Source organism: Gymnoscopelus braueri (genome assembly GCF_963280865.1).
Source record: "Gymnoscopelus braueri genome assembly, chromosome: 21".
NCBI classification, from domain to species: domain Eukaryota; kingdom Metazoa; phylum Chordata; class Actinopteri; order Myctophiformes; family Myctophidae; genus Gymnoscopelus; species Gymnoscopelus braueri.
In genome coordinates, this window is record NC_137623.1 from 22,312,554 (window position 1) to 22,338,269 (window position 25,716).

At 44.1% G+C, this 25,716-nt stretch overlaps 1 protein-coding gene across 12 annotated transcripts in view; it reads left to right on the forward strand.

The window, feature by feature from the left end:
• kiaa1217 (KIAA1217 ortholog) overlaps positions 1-25,716 on the forward strand; it is a 165,732-nt gene that overhangs the window by 134,069 nt on the left and 5,947 nt on the right. For 9 of the 12 annotated variants that reach the window (XM_080417701.1, XM_080417695.1, XM_080417697.1 and 6 more), the window contains 13 exons: positions 3,160-4,040; positions 7,246-7,350; positions 7,907-7,965; positions 10,695-10,834; positions 11,893-12,068; positions 18,251-18,381; positions 18,751-18,898; positions 19,997-20,501; positions 21,369-21,567; positions 21,776-22,086; positions 22,541-22,696; positions 23,186-23,311; positions 25,409-25,489. In XM_080417701.1, coding sequence (XP_080273827.1) covers positions 3,160-4,040; positions 7,246-7,350; positions 7,907-7,965; positions 10,695-10,834; positions 11,893-12,068; positions 18,251-18,381; positions 18,751-18,898; positions 19,997-20,501; positions 21,369-21,567; positions 21,776-22,086; positions 22,541-22,696; positions 23,186-23,311; positions 25,409-25,489 — 3,018 coding nt within the window. The remainder of the gene's footprint in view (positions 1-3,159; positions 4,041-7,245; positions 7,351-7,906; positions 7,966-10,694; positions 10,835-11,892; positions 12,069-18,250; positions 18,382-18,750; positions 18,899-19,996; positions 20,502-21,368; positions 21,568-21,775; positions 22,087-22,540; positions 22,697-23,185; positions 23,312-25,408; positions 25,490-25,716) is intronic. The other 3 variants (XM_080417699.1, XM_080417700.1, XM_080417698.1) reach the window with 3 other exon arrangements.

Here is a 25,716-nt window from a genome sequence, read left to right on the forward strand (position 1 = left end):
AAAAAAATCTAATAGATTTTTGTAATCAACTTCGGTAAATCGATAGTCTCATTAAACACTTAAGTCAGATGTTATATATCTTGTTATGCACAAATAGTGAAAACCTATTATTTGTTAAAAGATCATTTTTTTATACTCAATCAAATGAATTCAATTAACTGCTGCACCCCTACTCACCACTGTGTTTCACCAGGCAAACAGCCCAGCATTGTCCCACTGACTTATTTCCTGCTGGTGCAGGTTTTGTTGCTTTTTTTAACCAATTTGTTGCTAACATATTTATAGACGGTGTGCTTTCAGCTAATTACCTTCCTTTTGTCCTCGGTTCCCACAGTCAAGACAGAGTTTTTGTTGCTATAACAAAGCTGTTGATTTACACCTAGTGCTCTAGCGTATGCATGCGCGCGCACACACACACACACACACACACACACACACACACACACACACACACACACACACACACACACACACACACATGCACGCACGCACGTACGCACGTACGTGCGCTCACACACGCACACAAGCACACAAGCACACAAGCACAAGCACAAGCACAAGCACATGCACACACACACACACACACACACACACACACACACACACACACACACACACACACACACACACACACACACACACACACACACACACACACACACACACACACACACACGCTTACAGTACATACAGTCTCAAATGCCACACCCTCTTGTTTCCACAATAAAATTGGTGAATGACCCGCCATCAATTCTAAGATGGTAGCCTAGACATGACAAAAAGTGTTTTGTTCAAAGCTACAGTTGCATAATTTGAGGCTGAACTCCTGTCCTGTCTTTAGGCTTTTTGCTGTACTTGCTCAACCCATAATGTGGGCGTACCCCATGAGTCATACAGTACCTGGGAAGAACAATAGTTTATTTGTTTGACAGGACTAGAGAGGTAGACGGTAGTCAGGAAGGAAGATGGATTATGTTCTGCCCTGCATGTGAAAATTGTCACGATGTTGTCAGTCACACTGTATTTAACCCCATAGGCCCTGTACAGTATCATATGACAAATAGCCAAAAATAGCCATTGCAACACTGGTTCTATATAAATGAAGCAGTGCCCTATTTCTGAGACGTATTTGAATTTGAAGTATTTAATCTAGAAGAAGTTTAATTTTTGCATTTGCAAATGCACTGTAGGCCTACAATGCGTGTAAACCTTTGTTCCCCGACCCCTCTCAGTAACTGTCAGTAAATCGAAAGGCCTAGAGGAAACAGCTGAGGTGAATGCACAGGAAGAGATCTGCGAGATTAGATAGTGGATAAGACTGCGGCTAAGATAATTGTTTATAGTCATGGCAAAAGCCATCATGCTTTGCACAGCAGGTGGCTCACCACAAGTACCACAGGTAGAATTACTACCTGACTGTCAATCTGTACATGCTTAGACACCCCATGCAGTGTTACCGCCTAGCCTGAGAATACTATACCGGAACAGATATTTTAGTTAGCTTCATTGTATATACAGTATAGTAAGCCCTTAAGGGTCCTTTATGGGTGGTCAGCCTAAGGCACAGTTGCCCAGTGAAGCTGCCTGTATGAAAAGAAAGGTTCCTGAACGGACCTGTTGCAAATTAACCGGCTACTTTTGTAGCCCTTAAGGTGCATAGTTGAAATCCCTCGCTCAGTGTTTTCACATGTGAACTGTTTTTTAGAAAAGCCACAGCTGTATGTACGAGACAGTAAATTGAGCTCGCAGGGCTTGTGTAATCTTTAAAGAAATGCTCAATGCAAATCGCTGTAACCTTTTTCAAAAATGTAGACTTAATTCTTATCCAGACAGATCTTGTTTTCATCTAAAAAATAAACCCTTAAAGAGAAGCCGGGGGGATATCATATTACATGCTGGAATTTCTGTGGAATCCTGGATAAATATTACTGCAGTAGTATCCTTGCTATCTAACTACCTCTCTACTACGGAAAAGACTGCAGACCATATATTTTCTTTGAAAAGCAACAGAAATAGGTGTTTTTGTTTTGGGCTAACCCAGCTCCAGAAATTCAGGATATAAACATAACAGCCAGTACTCCTAGGCAGGAGCATATAGTCACTGCATGGTTATCTGACTGAGTGATTTGACAGTTGTTAAAGTTTGGTAGACTGGCAAGGTTTGGGTAGGAATATATGAAAGTAGCCACAGAATTAGGCAGAGAATGAATTTGAAACATTTCGTTCATTTGCCAGGTCAGAATTTGAGAAGCATTTTAGTGCTGAAATATCATCTAGAGATATAGATTTTAGATACCAAACTAGAATTTGACACCTTGGGTGGTGAAAGTGAGAAAACAGTCGGCACACAATAAATGTCCTTTTCACGGGCAGAGCAACGGACGCGTTTCAACCTAACAGGTCTTCCTCAGCGTTGTGATGGTACCACCTATATTAGTGTTTAATTAGTGACTAATTCCATTGACTGCTTTGTTCATTTATAGCACCTTTCATAGATCACTGTCTGTGCTTAACCCATTCAATCCGGGAACTAATCTATTTCATTTTAGATTTCTTTGGCTACTCAAAAAGAGCAGATCTACAAGCTCAAGCTATGAGCTTGTAGTTCTGCTATTTTTGAAAAGAAAATCTTGAAAATGTGTGCAAATCTTTGAATATATATATACATTTTGAACTAAAATCTTTGCTTCTGGGGTTCCCTGGAACAAAATATTTTGAATCAGTCAGTGGATAGATCAGGACATTGGTGGTCCATGAAAAATGTTTGAGAACCACTGATATTATAGCAACTTAAGTAAAAAAATAAAATAAAGACATTTGTAGAATCCCCAGAAGCAAAGATTTAAGTTAAAAATGTTAAAAAATATATATGTATTCAAAGATTTGTAAAAAAAATCAAGATTTTTCAAAAGGATTTCAGATCTACAAGCTCGAGTGCCGTGCTATGAGCTTGTATATCTGCAATTTTTTAACAGCCCAAAGTATATAATAATGGTTATAGCTAAAAATCTAAAATGACACAGTATGCGTTCCCGGATTGAATGGGTTAACGGAAGTGAATATGTGCATAATGTTTTTCAATATATTTATTATCCAACGCTTTGGAAAGGAAGTTCCAGTGTATCTATGACCGATAACAAAGCTTTCGTTCTTTTCCAGATGCACAGAGAAATGATGTACGGCCCGGCCCCTCATCCTCACAGACAGCCCCCCGCTGGCCCGCCGCCCCACCATCCCATGCAGGGCTCCATGTCTCCCCCCATGCCTCACTCCATGCCCCCGTCCCCCTCCAGGATCCCCTTCGGCCCGCGCCAGGGCTCCGTACCGGGTAGCGCCACGATGCCCAGGGACCGGATGCCCAGCGCCAACCCTCCGGCGCGCTCCGTCTCGCCGTGCCCCAGCGCCATCCTGGAGAGGAGGGACGTCAAGCCGGACGAGGACATCGGCGGCAAGAGCCACAGCTTAACGCGGGGGAACGAGGCGCTTTACGCCGATCCGTACCTGCTCCAGGAATCGAGGATGGCGATGGCCTCCGCCCACGGGCCGCACCCTCCTCCCCCGGGGGGGCTCGACGGACCGGAGCACGGCCTAGGGGGCTACCATCGGGCGTCCATCCGCTCGACGGGGTCGAGCGGGTACAGCGGGCCCAGCCCCACGGACACCATGGATCACCCCTCTCTGTACCGACAGAAATCCAGGAACAGCTCACTGCCCACGTTGGGGTCCAAGACTCCGCCCCCGTCCCCTCATAGGATGACGGAGATGCGGATGATTGACATTCACGGCGGGCCGCCTCATGGCGGACCACCTCACGGCGGACCACCTCACGGCGGGCCACCTCACGGCGGGCCGCCGCACGGCATGCCGCCTCACGCGGTGCCCCTGGAGCGCTGCTCGCCCGTGCGTCAGTCCTTCAGAAAGGAGGAGGGTGCAGGGGGGGCGAAGCCTCGCAACAACGCGGGACCTTCTCCACCTGTTGGTGACCTGCAAGGCCACGTACCGGGAGGACCCGTTCCGCAAGCCAATGACCCACAGAACCGGTAAGCATCACCGGGGCGGGGGGGAGGGTTGGGGGGGGGGTGTTCAGGGTGGCGGGGGGGGGAGACGACATCGCATGGGAGCATGGACTAACTCTGCATCCCAGTATCACCCTAACTGTACTGTGGGTTGTCATGCTTTTTAAGATGGCCCGACTCAGACTCTTGTCTCATCAACCATCACCTGGGCCAACACTATGGCCACGCCCTGTCTCTTGTCTGAACTGTTGATCAGTAGAATGCATTTTGCTCCTACGACGAGCCTATAGGTACACTTAAATAATACAATGACAGAAGCCTGTGTGGCGTTTCTATTGCGGTGGTTCTCAAAGGGATATTTCACTTTCAAATAAAATAAACATTAAAATATATATATTTTTTAAAAATGGAAAAAGTAATGGAAAAATTGAGGGGGCGTCGCCCCTTCAACCGGACCATCTCGCCCCCTAAGTCAAGACTGCCAGTTAAAAAAACAAACCTTGTGGTACTTTTTAATTAATAGCATTTCGGCATCAAGCTTTCCTCAGCGTGTTAAGAAAGTGGTCAGTGGTGTTGTGTCAGACAGACAGACATGACAAGGACTTCAGCTGCTGTCGGTAAAAACAAATCTTATTTTTTTTTACTGCGAAGAAAAGAAAAGGCGTGCGCCAAATAAATTGCGTACTTAGGCCCCCGCCCCCCCCACCGTTGTCGGCTAGCGCCGGGCCGAGTGCAGTTAGCTTTGCTTATCCAACAAGCTCATTAGCAAGTCTTCATCCCAACATTACAGCCGACACAGCGTTGATTATTACAGACCCTTAACCTTTTGAAGCACAGTAAGAGGATAGCAGCATCTCCTGCTGTATATTTTCATGAACTTTGTCATTGTAATAACAAATTGTCCTGCTTTAGTTTTGTCCATGTGGACGGTCAGTCATTAGCGTTGCTGGGTCAGTGTTGCCAAGGTCCTCACTGAGTTGCGAGAGCACATAAACACAGGAAGGACGCTTGCCAACTAGCCAGTCAAATGTGGTTTCTGTGGAGCACATTAAAATGGAGTGGGCTGAAGGGGGACTAACGTGCATACTCAGGAAAACCAAAAGAAAATATTGACCAGGTCAGATGGGTATTCGGGACAGCCCAATCAGTCACAGAGATCGGGCAGACCACCTGGGCAGCCCCAAGACCCTTTCCCGAAATGGCATGGACGGCGTGTTCTGGGAAAATAGTAGAGGAATTTGAGTGGGAAAGTACTGTAATTCACATTCAAAATAAACATGCTCCCGAACGCCATTCTCTTCTCTCTCTAGCCATAGTGTCAGTGTTCAAATCTACAGGGCTGCGTCCAGGCCACTGGTTCAGGGTCCAAAATGGATCCTCTTATGGGTCTGTAACTCCAAGAGTGTACTTTTGGAACCAAAATGGAACGGTTCCATTTGTACACTCTCAGAGTTAAATAACACTGAGGATTTACTGTGTGTGAGATAAAGATTGGTATCAAATGGAAATTAAAAACATTGAGAATAACTGATCTAGAACAAACAATTATTTCAAGGACAACCATAACTCTTGAGAGTGAACAAAATGGTTCCATTTGTACACTCTCATAGTTGCAGGCCTGTAAGGGACGGGTCCGTTTGGAACCCCCTCCTCAAGGAACCCTGAACCCCACTTTGAGAACCACTGATCTAGACTGCAGGACTGTTAAGTCAAATTCCAATACTCAAATTTCTGCCTCCTCGCTTCCTCGCTTCGTCATCTGTCCTTCAGCATGGCAGTGTTACGGCGAAATTGGTGACCTGCCGAAATATGTGACCATCTTGTGGACTTCCCATAACTTACATGGAGGTCTTTAAATACGTGGCCTAAATACAGCTAGGTTCAACGTGCGGACACTGACGTTTACGTTCGGACACTGACGTTGTGATGTCTACACGATTGTCACATATTTTAGCAGGTCACCAATTTCACCGTAACACTGCCAAGCTGGAGGGACAGAGTGTGAGTGAGTGAGAAGAAATTTGAGTATTAGAATTCAGCTTTAGCCTTTCTAAGGCAAGGCATCGCTGTGTGCACAAAGTCTTATTGTGGTGTCAGTTGACTCACCGTTTTGCTGGATATTAAAAATGCCACGGCTAGAATCACACTCTGCATGTGTCCTCGGTGGCCCCTCCCCCTGGTCCTCTTCCACCAATAGATAGGTGATGACATGGAGAAAAAACAACAAAGGGGCTTCTATTTCCAAACCCCGAGGCTCACCAACCAACCACTCCTCCTCGTGTACGATTCACCCGCCCTGTGGTCACCAGCTTTCTTAAGGCTGAGTAATATGAGAATTGATGAGGTTGTCTCCACTCCACTCCCTGCCGGGAGCCTATCAATTCGTGTCACACTCGATTGTTTTAGAGAAAAACCACGTCCCCCATGCGGTTGTGTGACCCCTGACCGGCCAGCCTTGTTAACCCCAGGGGGTCTATTTCAGCAGACAGCCCCCCCCCAGTCTTAGTTTTGACTTCCATTTAGTTGTGTCCATTTAGATTCTTTAAGAGGGCCAGTGCACGCTTCAAAAGACAGACCACCGCTCTTTCGGAGTCAACAGTTTCAATGCAATCCCCCTGTTGCAATTTAGAAACGTCATACTTTTCAGGATTCAAATAAGAAAATAGCAAAAGTAGCAGACCAACAAGCTCAAAACACGTCGCTTGTCAAACTTGTGGATCTGCTACTTTTGATGGTTTTGTGTGACGCTGTAGTATGATCAAGTAGTGCACTAATTTACGAAAAAACACAAAAGTTAAATTATGGAGGTTTCTGCCCGACAGCAACAATAGTCTAATCTCCAGAAGGGCCCACTGAGATTGCAACTATCCATTCTTTTATTAGCGATTATTCTATCAATTACTTTTCTGATTAATCCGATAACCGAGAAGCGCGTTTTCTTTGATCATTTGTAAAAAAATATATAAATATATCAAGAAAATTCTTGTTGATATTTTATAATCAACTAAATCAATTAGTCTGATTAACCACTCAAGCCCTGTTCTATGCTAAGAGTGCTAGACAGCGAAAATAGCAGATCTACAAGCTCACAGCGCGTTGCATCGTGAAAATAACTGCTATTTTCGTTATCTAATTTGCTCCCCAAATTCTTTTTTTTATATAATTGATAAGTTCGATTGCAACCCTCTGGCCCAGTATTCAAAGTATAATTTTCTGATGTTTTCTGCAGAGAGCGAATGAGGGCTATGGAGCAACAGATTGCCAGCTTGACTGGCCTTGTTCAGCATGCACTTTTAAAGGGGCCAAACACTAGTGGCACCAAGGAACCTCTCAGGTAAGCAAGGCGAGGAGAGGAGTGAGGCATCAAGGGCATTTGAGTTTCAAATGAAAAACGTGGCTATCCAGACACGGTTGTGGGAGATAACGCTGTGCCTCTATTAGTACGGCCATATCACACATCCAGGTTAAATGCCATGCATTGAGGGGGAAATACTGTTGGGCGGACAGTGGTTCTGATATTGTGGCTGTTTGCTCTCTAGAATAATAAATGCCATCTTTTATGATTTATCTGGCTGCAACTTAAAGGCTGCATTTGAAGCTGCTCCACTGAGACATCGAGCTAACGCTGTTTGCTTGAGCAACAGTCTGGGAAAAAAACAATGTGATTAGAATGAATCTCTCAAACTGACTTGGTGAATGTGTAAAGTCCTAAAACTTGCTAACATCATTTTAACCTCTCTGTCAGTCTTTCTCATCATACTCTACATACGAATGTGTTCGTTTTGTACTAATATTAACTTTAACTCTAATCAATCAGTCTCTGTCAAAGTCTTTTGTTGTGTGTTAAGACCCTGCATTGATGAAACTCTCTCTCTCTCTCTGGGGTTCAGTGACAGACCACCGAAGACATCATCCCCAGCCCACAGTGCACACAGTGCACACAGCTCAGGTCAGTGTCTTTGTTGTTCTCAACTAAATCATAAAGTTGGCCCCATCCCGTACAGTTTTCCCATGATGTCTTGAGCAGACAAGCCCACGCGTTTTGCCATCCATCAGCGCAGTCTGCCATGTGCACTGCTCTGGGACGAAAACAAAGTCTTTGCCTCTGTGCTTGTGACCGACCGGTTCGTATTCCACCCCCCGAATCCCCCTCTTTGATACATTCAAGTTAAAGGGAATTAAGAGGGGGGAAAAAATAGAAAGCCACCAAAGCTAACACAACCCACCGAAAGCTAAAACAAGGCAGAAGTATTACCTCTCCAGTCTGCCAAGATGATTCAGCAGTTCAATCTCATCTCTGCAGTGGTCTGTGGGCAGATGTGTCTGATAGGAAGAAATGCAATCTCAACAGTGGCGGAATGAAAGCAGAACATTATTGATGCTTCTCACGAATTAATCTCATGTCATCTGACGGATTCCTTCATGTGGTTCAGATGGAATTGCCCATGCAAATATTCTGCTAGGATGAATCTCCAAAACAGGAGAGGATTTATGCTACTGTACCCGGCTGCCTCATTGGTATCACGTTCGCAGATCACAAGGAATTGGCTGTGCTCCCTCCATGTGATCCGAAACGCTGGCTCATTGTAACCACTCGGTCTACGCTACTCCCATTGATGGATATCTTATTCCTGACGTGTATTAGTCACACAGGAACCCCTGTGCAAAAACTCTAACCTGCACTTCAGGTCCGTGCAGCTGTCTAGCTGTCAGCTGTCACCATGTTAAGGTAGACAGGAATGAATAGACTTTGGGGATTACTAAGACAAAGGTATTTTCTCTCTTTACACCCCACTGCTGGGCGAGTATTTAGAGAGCACACTAGAGAAACTTTCCCTCGACAGGTACTTTGTCCCTACCAGTGGACTTAGTGGTTAGCATACAATGGGGACCCGGGTTGCCTCGGTCAGCTTAGTTCAGGACAGTCCTCATTAGTTATGGGAAAGTTACTACCTCTGAATATAGTGAAGGTACCAGTGTTAAACTGGTATAAAATGGAAAACATCGAAGCAGTAATAAGGATTTGGATTAAGTGACTGCAGTAAAATTCGGCTTGTCCATTTTTGAGGCAGTATTGGCCAAAAAGCCTCATCATTCACCCATGTATGCGAGGCTTTATGAAAGTGAATTGTGTCAAATTAACTGTTATTACCGGCAGCCTTGTGAGTCACTCAGCCCCCACCGCACAAACATTAAGTCTGTCGGTTTCCATGGTTTTAAGCCCTTTGCACATCTGTAGCTCTGATTGAAACACAGAGAGGTCGGGGCGGACGGCCGTTCATTTCAGAGGTGCTGCCAGGCAGCCTAAGCCTAAGTGGCTGTCTGCCGCTGTGGTGCGGTGTGGCAAAGCAGACGCCACAGAAAAAAGCACAAGGCCCTCATTACAAAACATTAGGAAGGAACATTAAGTCCGGCCAGCCTGGGGCGAATATGTTTGCACTCTGTCTCCTGGGCAATAACTCATAGACTAGGGGCCTTGAACGTTTTTCAGGCCAAGGACCCCTTAGCTGAGAGAGAGATGAAGACCCCCCCCCCCTACACACACACACTACATATTGTATAAAATGGTATTGCAGATTAAACTTTTTAATTGATTTCATAGATAGCTTCATAGACTTTTTTTGACAGTACTATCATCAGTGTTGTATTTTTGGGCGGTGAAACCGCCCCTATAAGTGAGATTTGGAAAAATGTACATTTTCCTGCGCTGAGATCTGGGCCCAGGAAATTTGTAGAATTATCCTGCGCTGTGATTGGCCAATCACAGTCTATTCAGGACTGTGATTGGCCAGTGTCACATGACACATGTGCATAGCCCTATATAAGCAACCATAACTCGAAAAAAACCAAAACTTGGTTTTTTTCGAGTTATGGTTTCGTCCATCATAAAGAGTGTTTCAATAAATGTATTTATCTTTTGTACATGATTGGTTGACTCCATTCAGTATTGTGATTAGCTAGCAAGACACCGCCCACTTCACACAGGGTGTGATTTTTTTCTCTTAATTTAGAGTAGCCAATAGTTTTTCTCCACAATTTAGTCTCGCAGAGGCGTTGTGAGCTTGTAGATTGGCTATTTTTGGCTAAAGTTCTCCTCAGAATAGGGATGCTACGGTTCAAGTGGTTAATGTAAAAAAATAAGAAAAAATCCTATCACACAAAGATTTGGCGGCCCCCCTGTAGTAACTCTGAGCCCCCCTGTTGAAGACCCCTGTATAGACCAAAGTCAGACACAAGAGCGAGGTGGAGGAAAGGAACGTGGAAATCTGGGCATTCCTTTCAAGGTATCATTATTTATTTTGTGCATCTGACCACTTGTTTGTGCCAAGTGTCCCGTTTTGCACAATGCACTATAATTGGATGAATGGGATAACATCTCAGGTTTTCAGCACATCATGAGAGGAAAGGTGTTTTTCAAATCCTTGACCCGCATGAATATCCTACAGCAGTGTTTTTCCCCGACCTTTTCTGGACCAGGGCCCACTTGAAATTCTCTGCGTGCCCACCCATTTCCGGACCACCCTGTCAGATGAGATGAAATGCGTGCATCCGTTTATCTTAATGATCAATCAATAGATTGTGTTCCGGCTTGGATCAATGGAACTTGTTTTAAAGTTTTAACATATATGTGTATATTTTATATTCATGTTTTATTATTATAAACCTTTTTGGGGTCAGGTGGTTCCCCTGTCTTGGCTCCAAAGAGCAGCGCTGCCCCATTAGAGAGAGGCCCAGTCCCCCTGCAGGTCAACCTGATGCACTGCAAGAGGAACGTCTCTGACCTGCGCCTGCAGCTCCAACAGATGAGACAACTTCAGGTAAGACAGTTCTGTTCTCACGCTTAAAGTCCGTTTTCTTTTTAACACTTTAAAAACACGCTGGTTTCACCGATCAAAGATTGGGACTTGGCTTAAACCAGTGCTTTTTAACCCTTTTCATATCAGGGTCCATTATTTATTCGGCATTTGAGCCACGGACCACCATTTGATGAGATTTAGCCTGTCTGACCCAAACATATTTTGTTATCGTTGGATATGATTTTGTTCACAATTCCATGACCATGTTGATACCATAGGAGAGACAACAGGCAAACGTTGATCAAAATAACAATTCTTCTACATTCTCTAATTGTGTAGACTTCTTGTAAATTAAAGAGGTGGTGCCATGGTTTTGCACTTTTTCTGTTTTTCATGTGTCTATGAGGTTGATAGAACTTCATTAAGCCCCCCGGTGGTGTTTTTATGGTGTTTTATGTCTTCTCTGACTATTTGGAGTTTCTTCCTGGAGGCTGAAACCTTGAGGGTCAAAAGTGCCAATAGAGAAACAGGGGCATTGTGACATCACAATGCCATACCCTCCCCCTCATTATCATAACACAACAGGTGTGGGCATGAGGAGGAGGAGGGACTAGGACAGGTGGGTGGTGCTAAGGTGGTGGAGGAGGTGCTAAGGTGAGAACCAGGTATACTTAATGAACTGGAGGCGTGTCCACATAAAAACAACATTTTACACTTACTGTACACTTTTTATTTTTTTGAAAAAAATCCTTACATAATAATAATACCTTATGATCAGGTTTTAAGGTTGAAAAATATCATGGCACTCCATCTTTAAGTAATGCAGATGTTTAACAATAATTTAACTCTTTGAGAGCGTAAAATTAATTTTACACTCTCAAGAGTTAAAGATCTATAAGGGTCCATTTGGTTACCGACTCTCCATCATTTAGCTGGGGACCACCTGGAACCCCCTCAAGGACCACTGATGGTCCCCAGATCACTGGTTGAGAACCACTGGCCTAAATTAACAACATTTATCATTTTCGTGAGATAATCCATGTGTCCCCTGTCTGTCCCCTGTCTGCTGCGTCCATCAGCTCCACAACCAAGAAGCGCTGCGCGTGCAGCTGAAGCACACGGAGCAGGAGATCAGTGTGAAGCTGGCGGAGGCCATGCGGCGCGTGGAGGACCCCGTCCAGAGACAGAGGGCCTTGGTGGAGGAGGACAGGCACAAATATCTGGGTCTGGAGGAGAGAGTCCTAATGCAGCTTAGGTAAGGGATTCATTCATTCTCTTTATATACTGCCGCCGTATACTCTCAGAGTTAGTATATTTCACTGTTCCCCTACTCTGGTTCTCAAACATTTTCTTGTCAACGACCCTCCAATTGATATGTATTTGGCCCAGGGTCCCCCATTTCAAAATATTTTGTGCAAGGGACCCCATAAGATGAGACTCAACATTTTGTCAAGATTCATCAACATTTTACAGAATTAGCAGATCAACAAGCTCACAACGCACCGATCGCATCGAATAGCCAAAGAACAAAACATGGCTGAAGTGTTTCAAATGTTCCTCATTTTGCTGGGGGGGACCCACTCAAACCCCCTCAAGAACCTGCAGGGGGTCCCCGCCGGACCCAACTTGGAGAACCACTGCCACAGTGTGGGGTCATATTATTATGAACATCGCTACCTCCTCTCCACCACCAGAGCTTCCGTTGACTCAGTCACAAATCTATTCCGACACCACTCTCCTCACACAAACCTGCGACTGCAGCCAAGGAGTCTTCTATGTACCGGAATGCCCCGCGGGGCTTCATTTTCACCAGCTCACCTGCGCCATTCACTCCCATTATGCTCGCTGATGAGCCAACGCCCTCCAAATTGCAGTCCACACGTTTACACAGGCAGGCAATGGCTGCCTCTTCATTTAGACACGGCAGACAATTGAACAGATTGTGTGGAGTAATTATTTTCTGCCTTTGCAACCAACGTAACTCACTCGCCTCGGCCCTGCCAACAGGGAACGGTAATTGAATCTGTTTAGTGCCGATGTTTAACAGGCAAGGTCAAAGGTGTTGTCTTGCTAGAGACGGCGATAAACATATGCCCCCGATGAAAGCAGTGATACAGTGCGTTCATTTAACTCTTGAGAGTGGAAAGATGGACCCACTTTTACACTGAGAGGTCAAATAATTGCTCCGGATGCTGCAACGTAGGAGCTCATTTCCCAGTTTACAACAGGAGGAGGAGAGAGAGTGTTGAGCGTGAGAGGTACAGGCACAAGACTGTGGATGGAGTTCTGTGTTACCGTTGGTGCCTCGCCAGTTTGTGAGTCAGCGAAACGCCAGTGGTTTAAATAAGGCTGGTTAATTAGGCTTGGCTTCAAGACGAAGTGGGGATGCGGTGCCAAATCTGCCACCGCTTACGAGCTCTTAAATTACTGTAGCCGCACCTGAAGCTCAAGACAGTGGAGTTTCTAACCTCTTAGCCTATTTTATACTTTGTTGTGTGATGGATGGTGTAACACAACGAAAATAGCTGATCTACAAGCTCACAAGGCATCACATTGTTTTACATTTTGGAACATTTTACATTTTCACCTACAGTATAATGAGCACAATGCCCAAAATAGAAGTCGTATATTAAGGTACTTGAAAGCCATACAGTACTTGAGTAGAAGTAAAGATATCTTACTAAGTCATCATCCATAAGTCCACTTGAGTCAGAGTGTTCAAGACGCTCAAATTAAACATGCGTAAGTATCAAAAGTGTGTTTCGTTAAAATGTACTTAAGTATCAAAAGTATGTGGTGTTAAAATGTACTTAAGTATCAAAAGTACAAGTACAACTACTTTTCAAGTGTACAAAGAAACAAAACAGCCAGAAATAAAGAGGACAACAGATGGGCTTTGACGGCCCCATTCTGTGGCCAAAAATTCCCCGTTAAATCGGGATAATGGACCTGCGCCGCCCCAATAGGTTATTCTAGCACCTGCTCTACCCGTCACCATTATGCCGACGCCGTTATTTGCGCATGGAGGTGTGCCCGTGGGCGTGTTGTTGCTATATCCCCCACATTGAAATTCTCAACCCACACATGGGTACGGCTTGGGGAGGGGGGATAGTGGATTCTAAAAGCACCCGCTGGTTTATAAAATCACCCGTCAAGTGCACACAGACACTACAATGGCTTTGTGCGTTGGACCATGAGCCATGTTGCCAGCCTTGGAGAGAAATAAGCAACCGCAGTCCGCAGGTCTATGAAAACAAAAAGAAGGAACTATAAGAGCACATGAGCACTTCAAACTACTAACTAGAGCTTTCATATCCCCTAAATATTTCAGCCTGGCTCGACTAATAATTGACAAATTAGACCCAGCCCAGCCCGTCAGTCATTTTTCTAAAGAAGCCTTATTTCTCATTAAATCTTGGTAATTCGTTAAGAACAGGAGTCATTCTACCCTAACAGTCTATATTTTATTTAAAAAACAGCTTGGAGCAAATAGGGCTATATAAATATATACACTTCCCCATAACCATTTTAAAAATGATTATGGTTATTCTATGAAATATATGTTTCATAGAATAACCGTAATGATTTTTGCAATGGAGAAATCACATCCATCCAATGTTACCTTCTGGCCGCTGCCTGTGCTTTCATTTGAAGAAGTAATCCAACATTTACTTTGAGGTGAAAAAGACATGAAGAAAGCTCTGAAGATCCATTATTTATGTCATGTTATGGTTTAAACTTTAAAGGGGGCTCTCTACTGCTGCGTCATGACAAGACAGTGATTGATTTGACCTAGGCTACTTTAGCGTTGCGCTGCCCTGTTGATTAATTATTTGGCATCAGCTGTGTAGGAATATATAACTATTTTAAATGGCTTTCATATACTCTTGGGGATCTGACTAATATGACAAGTTGCTTATTGTGAACACAATAGCCTACGCTACAAATTAATTAATATGTGAATTTATTTGGATGTAAAAAAAACGTAGACGCAGCTCAGCCGGTGCCGACGGGCCGGGTCGGGTCCCGTTGGGTTTGGGCTAAAATCTTAAGCACTTACATTTTTTATAAGATGATCGGATCATAGTGTGATTTTCATTTTGGCTGCTCTCTCATTAAACCCATGCTGCGGGACGTGCGGGTGAATATTATATTATAGCCTATATTATATATATTAGCCTGCTATATTATTATTATATTCCCCGCGTAAACGCTACGTTCATGACCCCCCAAAATAACCATATTTGAACTGGGGACCCCCCCATTTTGTTTGACTCGGTTCCACAGATAAATATTGTGAAAATAGCAGATCTACAAGCTCGCCAGGCGTTGGGTGCTCCATTGTGGTCTCGACCCACAGGTTGAGAACCACTGCATTAAAAGCTCCAAGCAAGTTACATGTCTAGTAGGCTATGTTGTTGACCACGTAATGTAATGTTTTTGGTTTAGTGATAGGCTACTCCGTGGCGCGCCTCATTGTATGCTGTCCAAAATAACAGATCTGTAAGCTGTCGACACGACATGATGCAGCGCCGTTGATAGCTTGTATGTCTGTTATTTTGGGTAGGTATAGGCGACGCACATACGCATCGCAGCAATGTGTCTGGGTTTGAGAGGCTTTGATTGATGTAAACTTAAAGTTTAGCTCTGTTCGGGATTACTGAACAAAGGTGGATGATGAAAGATAACGGGGACAATATGGATGTAAGTTAACTTTAACTGCGTCACTTCAGAGGAAACTATGGAGCAACTTCAGAGATGTTTACACACCCCTGGAATCCATTAGAACGGTGGAAATAGAACGATAACAGCCAACGTGAGTACATAGGCTATAGACCTTTCCTAAAACTGTCCAATTTATTATACCCATGTGCTACTGTTTGTCTGTGTACCACGTAGGAGCGTTGTCGCAACATGATGTAATTAATTATTTGGGAGCAGCCAGTGTGTACCAATAGTATACATATTTTAAATGGCTTTCATATACTATTCCGGATCTGACTAATATGACAAGCTTATTGTGAACACAATAGGCTACAAATTAATATAAAAATGTATTTGGATAAAATAAAAAAAAAGAAGGAAAACAAGCCCAATGTGGCTTATAATAATCAGACCAGGCAACAGTGCAAAGAGAGAACTCTCCATTTCCATTCCCTTGTAGCCTTTATGACTAATTACTTACTTACAGAACAGAATTCATAAGACATTGTGCCTTTTTCATCCTGTGCAAAATCGGATAAAAGGATAGAAATACATAAAGGCAGCAGGCAGGCACTAATAAGTGATCATAACATGACCTACATAAAAGGTAATTTGAACATGGTATGGCCTGCCGTGTGATTATGGTCACTGTAGTTTCTGTCTTGTGGTGGGAGTGTGTCTGAGTGGACATGTGATCCATAGACCTCCTCCGTCTCATTGAGTCTGTGAAATGAGTCATAAGTCACAAGCCTGGACAGGGATCCCATCCATTTCATGTGAATGTCAACAAGACATGGTACAGGAACAAGATACAGGAAACATTAACCCAGGAAACCATCTGTCTCAGTTTAGATTTTAGCCATATATATAGCAACATACGTTTATATATTTCATGTAAACATATGTTGCCGATATACAAGCTCACATCACGTCACTTTGTGCCACGCTGCGATCTTGTACACCTGCTATTTTTGAACATTTTTGAAAAATCTTGAAAGTGTTTGAAATCTCTTGAATACTTTAGAATTGTTGAACACAAATCTTCTCTTCTCTATTTATGAATGTTGGAGAGTCTAGGACTCTCCAACATTGGGATCGTCAACGGACCCCAAAATCTGGCAAAGTCGGGTTCTAATAACTTTGACTGTCACAACGTAACACAATTGTTTCTTTGACAAAGCTTAGCACAGTTAAACCACATTTAAAACATGAGAAAACACAGAATACAATGCAACTACAAGCTATTGCGTTCACACTAGCAACTAAAGCTACAAAATGACCAAGAGTGGTCAGCTACACTGTCGCCAAGTCGCTGTTGAAGTGTTGCTCTAGCCACACTGCCTAAATGAAAAGGGGGATAGCACAGGGAACTGGTTAACGGCAGGAATAGAAGTGGGAATTGTGAAACAAAAACACATGATTGATTGACACTTCACTGCGTCATTGGATTGCCAAAAAAAGTTTAAGCTAGTTTGTTACTTTGTTTTTGTAGTACCGGTCACATAGCAACAAGTGTTCAGCATCAGTTTGTGTGGCTTCATATCGCTGGCTTCCGTTGAAATTGATTTGTAGCTGTTTGCTACGTCGACCACTAGAGTGAACGGAACAATAGACGCGTCAAGAGTCGCCCAACAAAGTAGTGGCCCCATGCCTTTCGGGTGTTGCATGGCTTTGGAAGACTACTGTACCCTGACTCTCTCCATAGAGCTGGGTTAAAGATGTATCCGTTGTTTTCTGTCTGTGGAGGTCTTGACTTAAAGTAAAATCTGCTTGCTTTGTTCTCATCTGGAATTTCCCATCATTACTCCTACGACCAAGAGGCCCCGTCATAACAGTGTATTTGACATTCTATGTGTTGCCTCTCCCAGTCCCTGTTAGGGGAGTTCAATAAAGGACCGTTTCTCAAGGGTACCTGTGCCACAATGAAGCACCGTTTTAGTCCCTCTCATGCGATCCAGCACGGCACACAATGTTATCATGGTCCACATTTCCCCTTGGAGTTGGCAGTTTCAGAAGCCATGGGGAGGCCTGTGTATCAGCCTGCAGTGTTTTCTATGCGAGGAAGTGCTCTCGCACAAATAAGCCCAGATTCAATGTTAACACAATTTGGGGTCTTGGGAAGAGTATCCAATCGTGTCTACTCTAAGCTGTCTCGTACAGACAAGAACATGCAAGGTGCAGTGGAAAAGTTTTCCTTTCACATTCTGCATATGTATTTGCTTTTTAAGGTTTTCTCTCTTTTATTTAATGCTGATTCGTACCTGCCCTCATGTCCTTCATTCTATGCATGTCATTCCCCAGGATAACTGAGTTTGTTCTGCCCCCTAGTGTTTATAATGAGTAAAAGCCAAATATGCAACTATTATGTGAAGCTGTTTGCTATAGAATGTTACAAGCAGAGGCTCTCTCTCTTTCTTTCTTTCTCTCTCTGTCTCTCTCTCTTTCTCTCTCTCTCTCCCTCTCTCTCTCTCTCTCTCTCTCTCTCTCTCTCTCTCTCTCTCTCTCTCTCTCTCTCTCTCTCTCTCTCGTTGTCAAGTCTTACATCTCTGAAAGAGGTATAATAACAACAAATGGCAGCCAAATTGAAAAGCAAAATTGTGCTGTATTAGGGCAATGGGAATTAAGCGCAGTTGACTCTGTATTACCTTTTTTTGTTCCTCCTTCGGTCGCTTTGGTATGTGGATTCAACAATGATTTGTTCATATAGTGTGGTCTCTCTCCATGTCTCTGCAGTGACTTGGAGCAGTTTGTGGACTCTCTGAAGAGGGACTCGGGTGGGGCAAACAGAGCGGTGACCCTGAAGGATGTAGAAGAAGGAGCCGTCACTCTGAGGAAGGTCGGAGAGTCTCTGGCAGGGCTCAAAGGTAAGGCAACCCCAACAGTCAAATCTTTGTACAGCTTCTTTGCAAATGACCATGTTCCAAAACTGTCTCGATGAACAGAATGTGGCTGAGAGCTAGTCAAGAGTTAAAGGGATACTTCACTTTCAAACATGTTTGGGGTCGTTTTAACGTCTACTCAGGCTTTTGTGAGCACCCCAGACAGTTTTTAAGTTGCTTGATTAAGTATTTAGATGTTTGATATACATTTTTATCAGACACGCCCCCTTCCTATACAAACTTATAACTGCAAATGTTATATATATATTTTTTTACTCAAAGTATTTGCCACACTTAAATGGTTCTCTTAAATGAAAGACATTTATCGATTGCATTTTCCTGTGCATCACACAGGAGAGTTTCCCGCGCTACAGACCAGGATGCGGGCGGTGCTGAGGGTGGAGGTGGAAGCGGTCAAGTTCCTGAAAGAGGAACCCCACAAACTGGACACCATGCTGAAGAGGGTCAAGAGCCTCACAGAGACACTCAGCAGCCTGAGAAGGTAAGGCGATTGATTTTTGGGCAGAAGTGGACTCAAAAGTTAAAGGAGCACAGACTTTTACTTGTAACAGAGTATTCCTACATTGTGGTATTGATACTTTTACTTAAGTAAAACATTTGAGCACTTCTTCCACGACTGAGCGCACTTGAGCAAGGTACTCAACCCCCAACTACAGGGGTCACGCTCCAGTGGCCAACAATATAAGACTGTGGATGCACTGGGCAGCTACCAGGTGTGAACTGTACGAGTGCATAGCAGGGCGGTGCTGAAAAAGAACATTACGTTTGTGCTCAGCGAAAGAACATTTATACCCTGTATAAAAAAAGTAAAAAAGGAGAGCGAAAAAACTGTGCGACACGATGTGCAACCAATATAAATCAGGCATGAGAGAGACAAGAGACTGGAGCGAGACAGCAGAAGCACTTCAGAGGTTCTGTTCAGCAGAATGTGCGATGTGAGAGATTGCAGGGTTGATTACACTGGCAGGCGGGGATTCACCCTATCAGAGGGAGGGGTCATTCAGCGTGGACAGAGGAGCGTAGCGTCCGTCTTGATTCAGTGCCATCATCTCCAGCGAACCGAACCACTGCATTAATTCGGGGGAAAAACTGCAGCACCTAATTTCCATTTAAATGTCAGTCACAGACACGCCACACTCTCCCTTTCTGCTCCCCTCTCATGACTTTTCAACTCAGCTTCGCCATGTTGCCGAACACATCTACATTGCATTACAGTTTTTTCCCCTTCGTTATTTATGTGTTTGCTGAATTCATTATACAAACATTTTCACTTATGAAATGTATTCTTTAGGACTTTTGCAGAGTGACCTTTGTATTTCTAATCAGGACATGCTTGTTTGGATGTCATTCTTCTGTTTCAATAACGCCTCGCCGCGTCCGCGAGCCTCTTCCCCTCGGGGAGGAGCCACGACCCGCTGAATTTAAACATATTACTAAGCGGAGGAGAATAAACTAACAAGGATGCCATTCTTATATGATCTCCATAGAGCCTACATGACATCCTGCATCAACATCTTTAACCTGAACTTTTAACTCATTTTCTTTTTTCTTACCTTTTCCCCCCTGTTCCAATCCTCAGATGTGCTTCCGAGATCAATCAGAAGACATCCGATCAGCCCACTAACGTTTCATTAAAAGCGGCCCCGGTGGAAACTGGCCCTACTACGGTAGCATCTGAGTCTGGGCCGCATGTTGTGGACGCACCCCCAGCCTCGGGCCAGCCTGAGCCGCAGACCTCCACGCTCAGGTCGGAGGTGATGCCTTCCTCCCCGGTGGTCATCCATCACGTCCAGAGCTCCCCGGTCCACATGCAGCAGTGCCAGCAGTCGGCGGCGCTGACAACCCAGCCCAGCCCCCCGCTCACCCCCAGCCCCACGCAAGGTGCCCCCAGCCCCGGCCCCGGCCCCCCTGGCCAGAGCCAAGGCCGGGACTCGCCCAAAGGAGCTGATGCCTCGGATCCGCCTAGCCCCGCCCGCAACAAGAAGGCCCCCGTCAGCCCCGTCAATAGCGGCAGCCAGAATCTGGTCATAGAAGAACTCCAGAGCAGCCAGGGAAAGGGCAAAAGCCGAGCCATGTCCATAGAGGTATGCTCAGTCACCTAGCTAGATTAGAAGACATCGTTCAATGTCATGTTTTAATTTAAACCATTCAATCCGGGAACGTTTCTCTGTCATTTTAGATTTCTTTGGCTATTCAAAAATAGCAATATACAAGTTGTAGATATGCTATTTTTGAAAAATCTAGAACATTTGTGCAAATATTTGAATATATATATTTTTTTTTAAAGGGAAATTTTTTGACTGAAATATCAAATATATATTCAAAGATTTGCCCACATTTGATTTTTCAAAAATAGCAGATCTACAAGCTCATAGCGCGGCACTCGGTGCCGCGCTATGAGCTTGTAGATCTGCTATTTTTGAATAGCCAAAGAAATCTAAAATGACAGAGGTGCGTTCCCGGTTTGAATGGGTTAAATATAGGCTAACTATAGACAGAGCAGCATTGACTGTGCGCAGCCTGAGGTCTTCAGGTAGAAACCTGCAGGCTGTTCCTGAGTCATGTCTGAAGACAAAGGGTGACCGACCGTGCCTTTGGTGTCGGGGCTCCTTGTCAGCCCTGGAACGATCTTGCCTGAGGAGCTTAGGCTGTAAATCACTCACTTCTTTCGAAATTGCTTCTTAATTTATGTATTTCTCGTTTATGTATTTCTCCTTTAGTTTTTTTACACTGCACTCTATAATTTATATACCATATGGCAAGCCTTTTTTTTTTTACCATGTTGCTATTCTGTTCACTGATTTTATTCTCCACTTTTATGTAAAGCACTCTGTAACTTAGGTGTGGGTGATATGTGCTACAAAAATGTCCCCGTCTTCGTATTTCTTTCTCTCTCCATCCCTTCTCTCCCTCTGTCTTTAATTGTCTCTCTCCTCCTCTCAACCCGATAGGCTGCAGAAAGGGAGTGGGAGGAGAAGAGGCAGAACATGGGTCATTATGATGGCAAAGAGTTTGCAAAGATCCTCCATGATGCCCAGGTCAATATGATGAAGGGCATACCCAGTCTAGACGTGGAGGATAAGTCAACAGTGCCTCCTGCTGCCACAGGGGACCAGACAGACTCCCCAAACCATGTGGAGACACCGTCAGGTAGACATCTTGCACAGATTCTAGTCCCAATCACTGCTAATTGACCGCATTCACATGGCAGACATTTTGCTCTTATGTCATACTTTGTCATAAGAGCACAATGTAACAGGTTCTTTGTAAAACTTTTGGTTTGTGGAGTCTCTCTGCATGGAATGTACTCTTGTACGTAGTTATTGCTTATGCCTCTGTTTATTATTTTACCAAAAAGATGAGCCACAGTCCTCGCCTACCGCAGAGAAACCAGCCAAGCAACTACCAGAGAAGCCTCCGAAACCTGTGCTGGAGAAACCAGTCAAACCTATTCTGGAGAGGCCCACCAAGGCTAGTGCCGAACGTCCCCCCACCACCAAGCCAGCGGTGTCCAGTGAAAAGCTCACCAAGCTGGGGTCAGAGAAAGCCAGCAAGTCCCCTCCACCACCCCCACCCAGGAAGACCTACCCCAGCTCCAACTCGGGCATGACCACTACGCGCTCCGGCGAGGTTGTTTTCACCAGCAGAAAGGACTCTCTCTCAGCTCAGGTTAGTCAAGTATCATATATTTGTATAGCCCTTAATCACTGGGCTTTGCAGGCCCACAGTTAACAAAGGAAACAAAACCACACCACACCCTCTGTTCTTAGACCCTCAATCGGGCAAGGAAAAACTCCCAAGAAAAACTAAATTGGCACGATATCCATTTACAAAACTAACAAAAGTCTGCATGGCGGTCTGTCTCTGGTTGACCAATCTGTCTCTGTTAACTGGTCTGTGCGGTCAAATCTGTAGCTTGGGATCATTTGTACCTGCTTTTGAGCAAATCAACCATACGATTAAATGCAACATAGAGATATTGAGAAATAAAACTGGAGTATAATATTACTTGGAGAAGAAGGACAACATTTCTGCAATTGGGCTGTTTTTAGAGAAGAGTTTGTGAAACTTTGTGATATAACAGGCCTGTCTCCTTTGAACATCCATCCATCCTTTCACGCAGGAGGGAGAAGAGGAGGGCCCACCTCCGTCTCCCCAACCCAAGCCTGCCAAGGCGCCCGCAGAGACATTGCCCAAGTCTCCCACACCGCCACCTGTCACAGCTTCTGCTGTTACAGAGGAGGAGGACGAAGGGGACAAGATCATGGCAGAGCTCCAGGTTAGAGGCACAACAACTCGAGATAATGATGCACTCTCTCTCATTCTCACTCTCTCTCTCACACACACACACGCACACGCACACGCACACGCACACGCACACGCACACGCACACGCGCACACACACACACACACACACACACACACACACACACACACACACACACACACACACACACACACACACACACACACACACACATGCAGTCAATCCAGGTAAGGCTGTAAGTACACAATAATGTTATTGTGTGTACTGTGGGATCTATCCCTTATTCCTGTGGTGGATGGATTCCTGGCAGAAGTGGCAGAAAATGGCCGCTGACAGTTGGTGAAGTTACAAATAAAACGTTTACAAAGAAAAGACATCCGTCATGGATAACAAATAAATGCTCCAGATGTGGTGTTAAAGGACGTTGGTCAAGATACTGAATTTCCTTCGCCCCCCCCGAATCCTTGCCCCAATTCCCTGACCTTTCTCCCCACTCTTCAGGTTTTCCAGAAGTGCTCTGTTAAGGATGTAGGGGTGAAAAATGTGTCAGACCCCGCCACCACTCGCATTGAACCACAAATAAGAGAGCTAAGACCGGGGGCTTTACTGCCCCTCAAAGAGAAAAAGGTAAAAGATGTGTGTCGCCGTCCGGCTGTCCACCTAACCCGCCTGCTTCTGCCGACTGTGTGAATCAATCGATGGGCCGGTGTCTTCTTAACCCTCCTCCTGCAACTTGTTTCCCCCGCTTTTGGCTCGAGAGAAACCTGTAACAGCTGCCTCCTTCGGACAGCTCCCTGTCTGTCTCTCCCCCGCCTCGTTTTCCTTCCCCTCTCTTTATTCCGCTGGAAGTCACAGCTTCTGTATTGTTTCAGGATTAAGTCTGCATACAAAATTTGGTCTGCAATACAATGAAGGGTCTGAAAAAAAGATGCTCTGTCTTTTGTGTGTTATGGAACAAACGATGCAGCTGATTTCATTATTGCTTGTTATCTTTTTTTTTTTTTTTACCCAGAACAATAAACTACTCAGGCGCTGTATTCTACAGACAATTAAATCGTCTTCTGTGTTTCTTTGTAAACCGACATCTCTTCATGCAAAAAAATCGGCTTGAGAATACCTCTGGATTAATTGGCTATTGGGTGAAAGCATATTGTAATGTATTGGACACAACCTGTTTTTGCAGACTTGGTTCACTATACTGTAGGTCACTCTGACCCCTGTGCATGCTCTTGGCCCTCACCTTTACATTCTCTGGGGAACTATTCTTCTGTTTTATTCCTGCGTCTTTGCACAACTTTCCCTGCACTGGCTTATTCACTTTTATACCTATTTACCTATCACACTGCTGTAATTTTAACATATCTTACTATCCACGTAAGGGAAGTGTGAGTATGATTCCAGATCTCCCCGTCTACTGATCATCACAGCAATGTGACAAATTAAGGCAAATTTGTACGTCATCACATGGCCATTGCATATGTTCAATTATGTATGACGTATTTAACTGAAAAAAATGTTCAGTAACACTTTTTTCAGTTGAAAATACAGACGTCAATGAAAATACCAGTTTTTAGACCTGGAACGCATCTGTGTCATTTTAAGATTTCTTTGGCTATTCAAAAATAGCAGATATACAAGCTCAGTACGGCACCGAGTGCCGCGCTATGAACTTGTAGATCTGCTATTTTTGAAAAATCATGAAAAGTTGTGCAAATATTTGATTTTTGGCGGACGTTTGTAACTCAAATCTTTGCTTCTGGGGGTTCCTGGAACTAAATATTTTACAAATGTTCGCTTTAAAAAATATATTTTTGACACAAATGTTCACGATTTTTCAAAAATAGCAGATCTACAAGCTCATAGCGCGGGTGCCACGCTATGAGCTTGTATATCTGCTATTTTTGAATAGCCCAAAGAAATCTAAAAATGACACACGGATGCGTTCCCGGTCTTAAAGGGTTAAACAATACTCTAGCTTTGCCGGTCGTTCCAATGAACGAAACTGGCCATATTTGTGGGTGGGAAGCCGGTGCTCCTACAGGTTGATCAGGGTGCCTGTGGAGCAGGGGGCAGAACTGGGAAGAATAGCGTGTTCCTCCACAGGTTTAGCCCTCGCGGTGAAACTCCTCAATGTCAGGAGAAAAGAAGCGGCTGGTGACGTCACATGTATCAGAAGATACACGTGGTTGTCTACACCCTCCAGTGCATATAAATGAAATCCTCACACCATGTTGTGACACCCCGACTTCGGGGAATTGAGAATTGGCATAACGTCTAAATTGGGAGAAAATGTTAAATGAGTCCCACCCTATTTTTCCTCATGTTTTATTTAGTTAAACAAATGATAAATTATTTTCTCTGTTCTCGGTTAGTATTAAGTGAGAATTTATTGTGTAATATTTCTTGCAGCCAGGAGCAATACAATGATACAATACAATGATAAAAAGATTAGTTTCCCCTGAATAATTTACAATTTGTCCCTGCATGTGTATATCACATAAATGTAATTATGTATTACTGGGAAGCTGTAGACAATCAATTCATATAAAACTGAGAAGCACATTCTCTTTGCCGAGAGATGCCATGTGATCACTTGCAGAACGTTATCGCCCAACATAATGTTGACACCACAGACACTAACAGAAACATGTGAGTGATATTGAATCCATAGCGTCCTAGCCCAACCAATGCACAATAATATTGTTCCCTTAAACATTGTCCTAGCAGAGCTCAGAGCCCAGTCGAGAAGATAAAGAGCCAAACATAGATGAAAATGGCAACACGACGGTCCGACAGAGCCAGGGGGTATGTATGACACTTTACACTCTTTTATATATTTCAGTTGCTAAAAAGTGATAATGTTAACCCATTAAGACCTGGAACGTGTCATTTTTTGATTTGAGCTAAAAACTATTCAAAAATAGCAGATATACAAGCTCATAGCACGGCACAGAGTGCCGCGCTATGAGCTTGTAGATCTGCTATTTTTGAAAAATCGAGAAAATTTGTGCAAATTAATATATTTATATTCT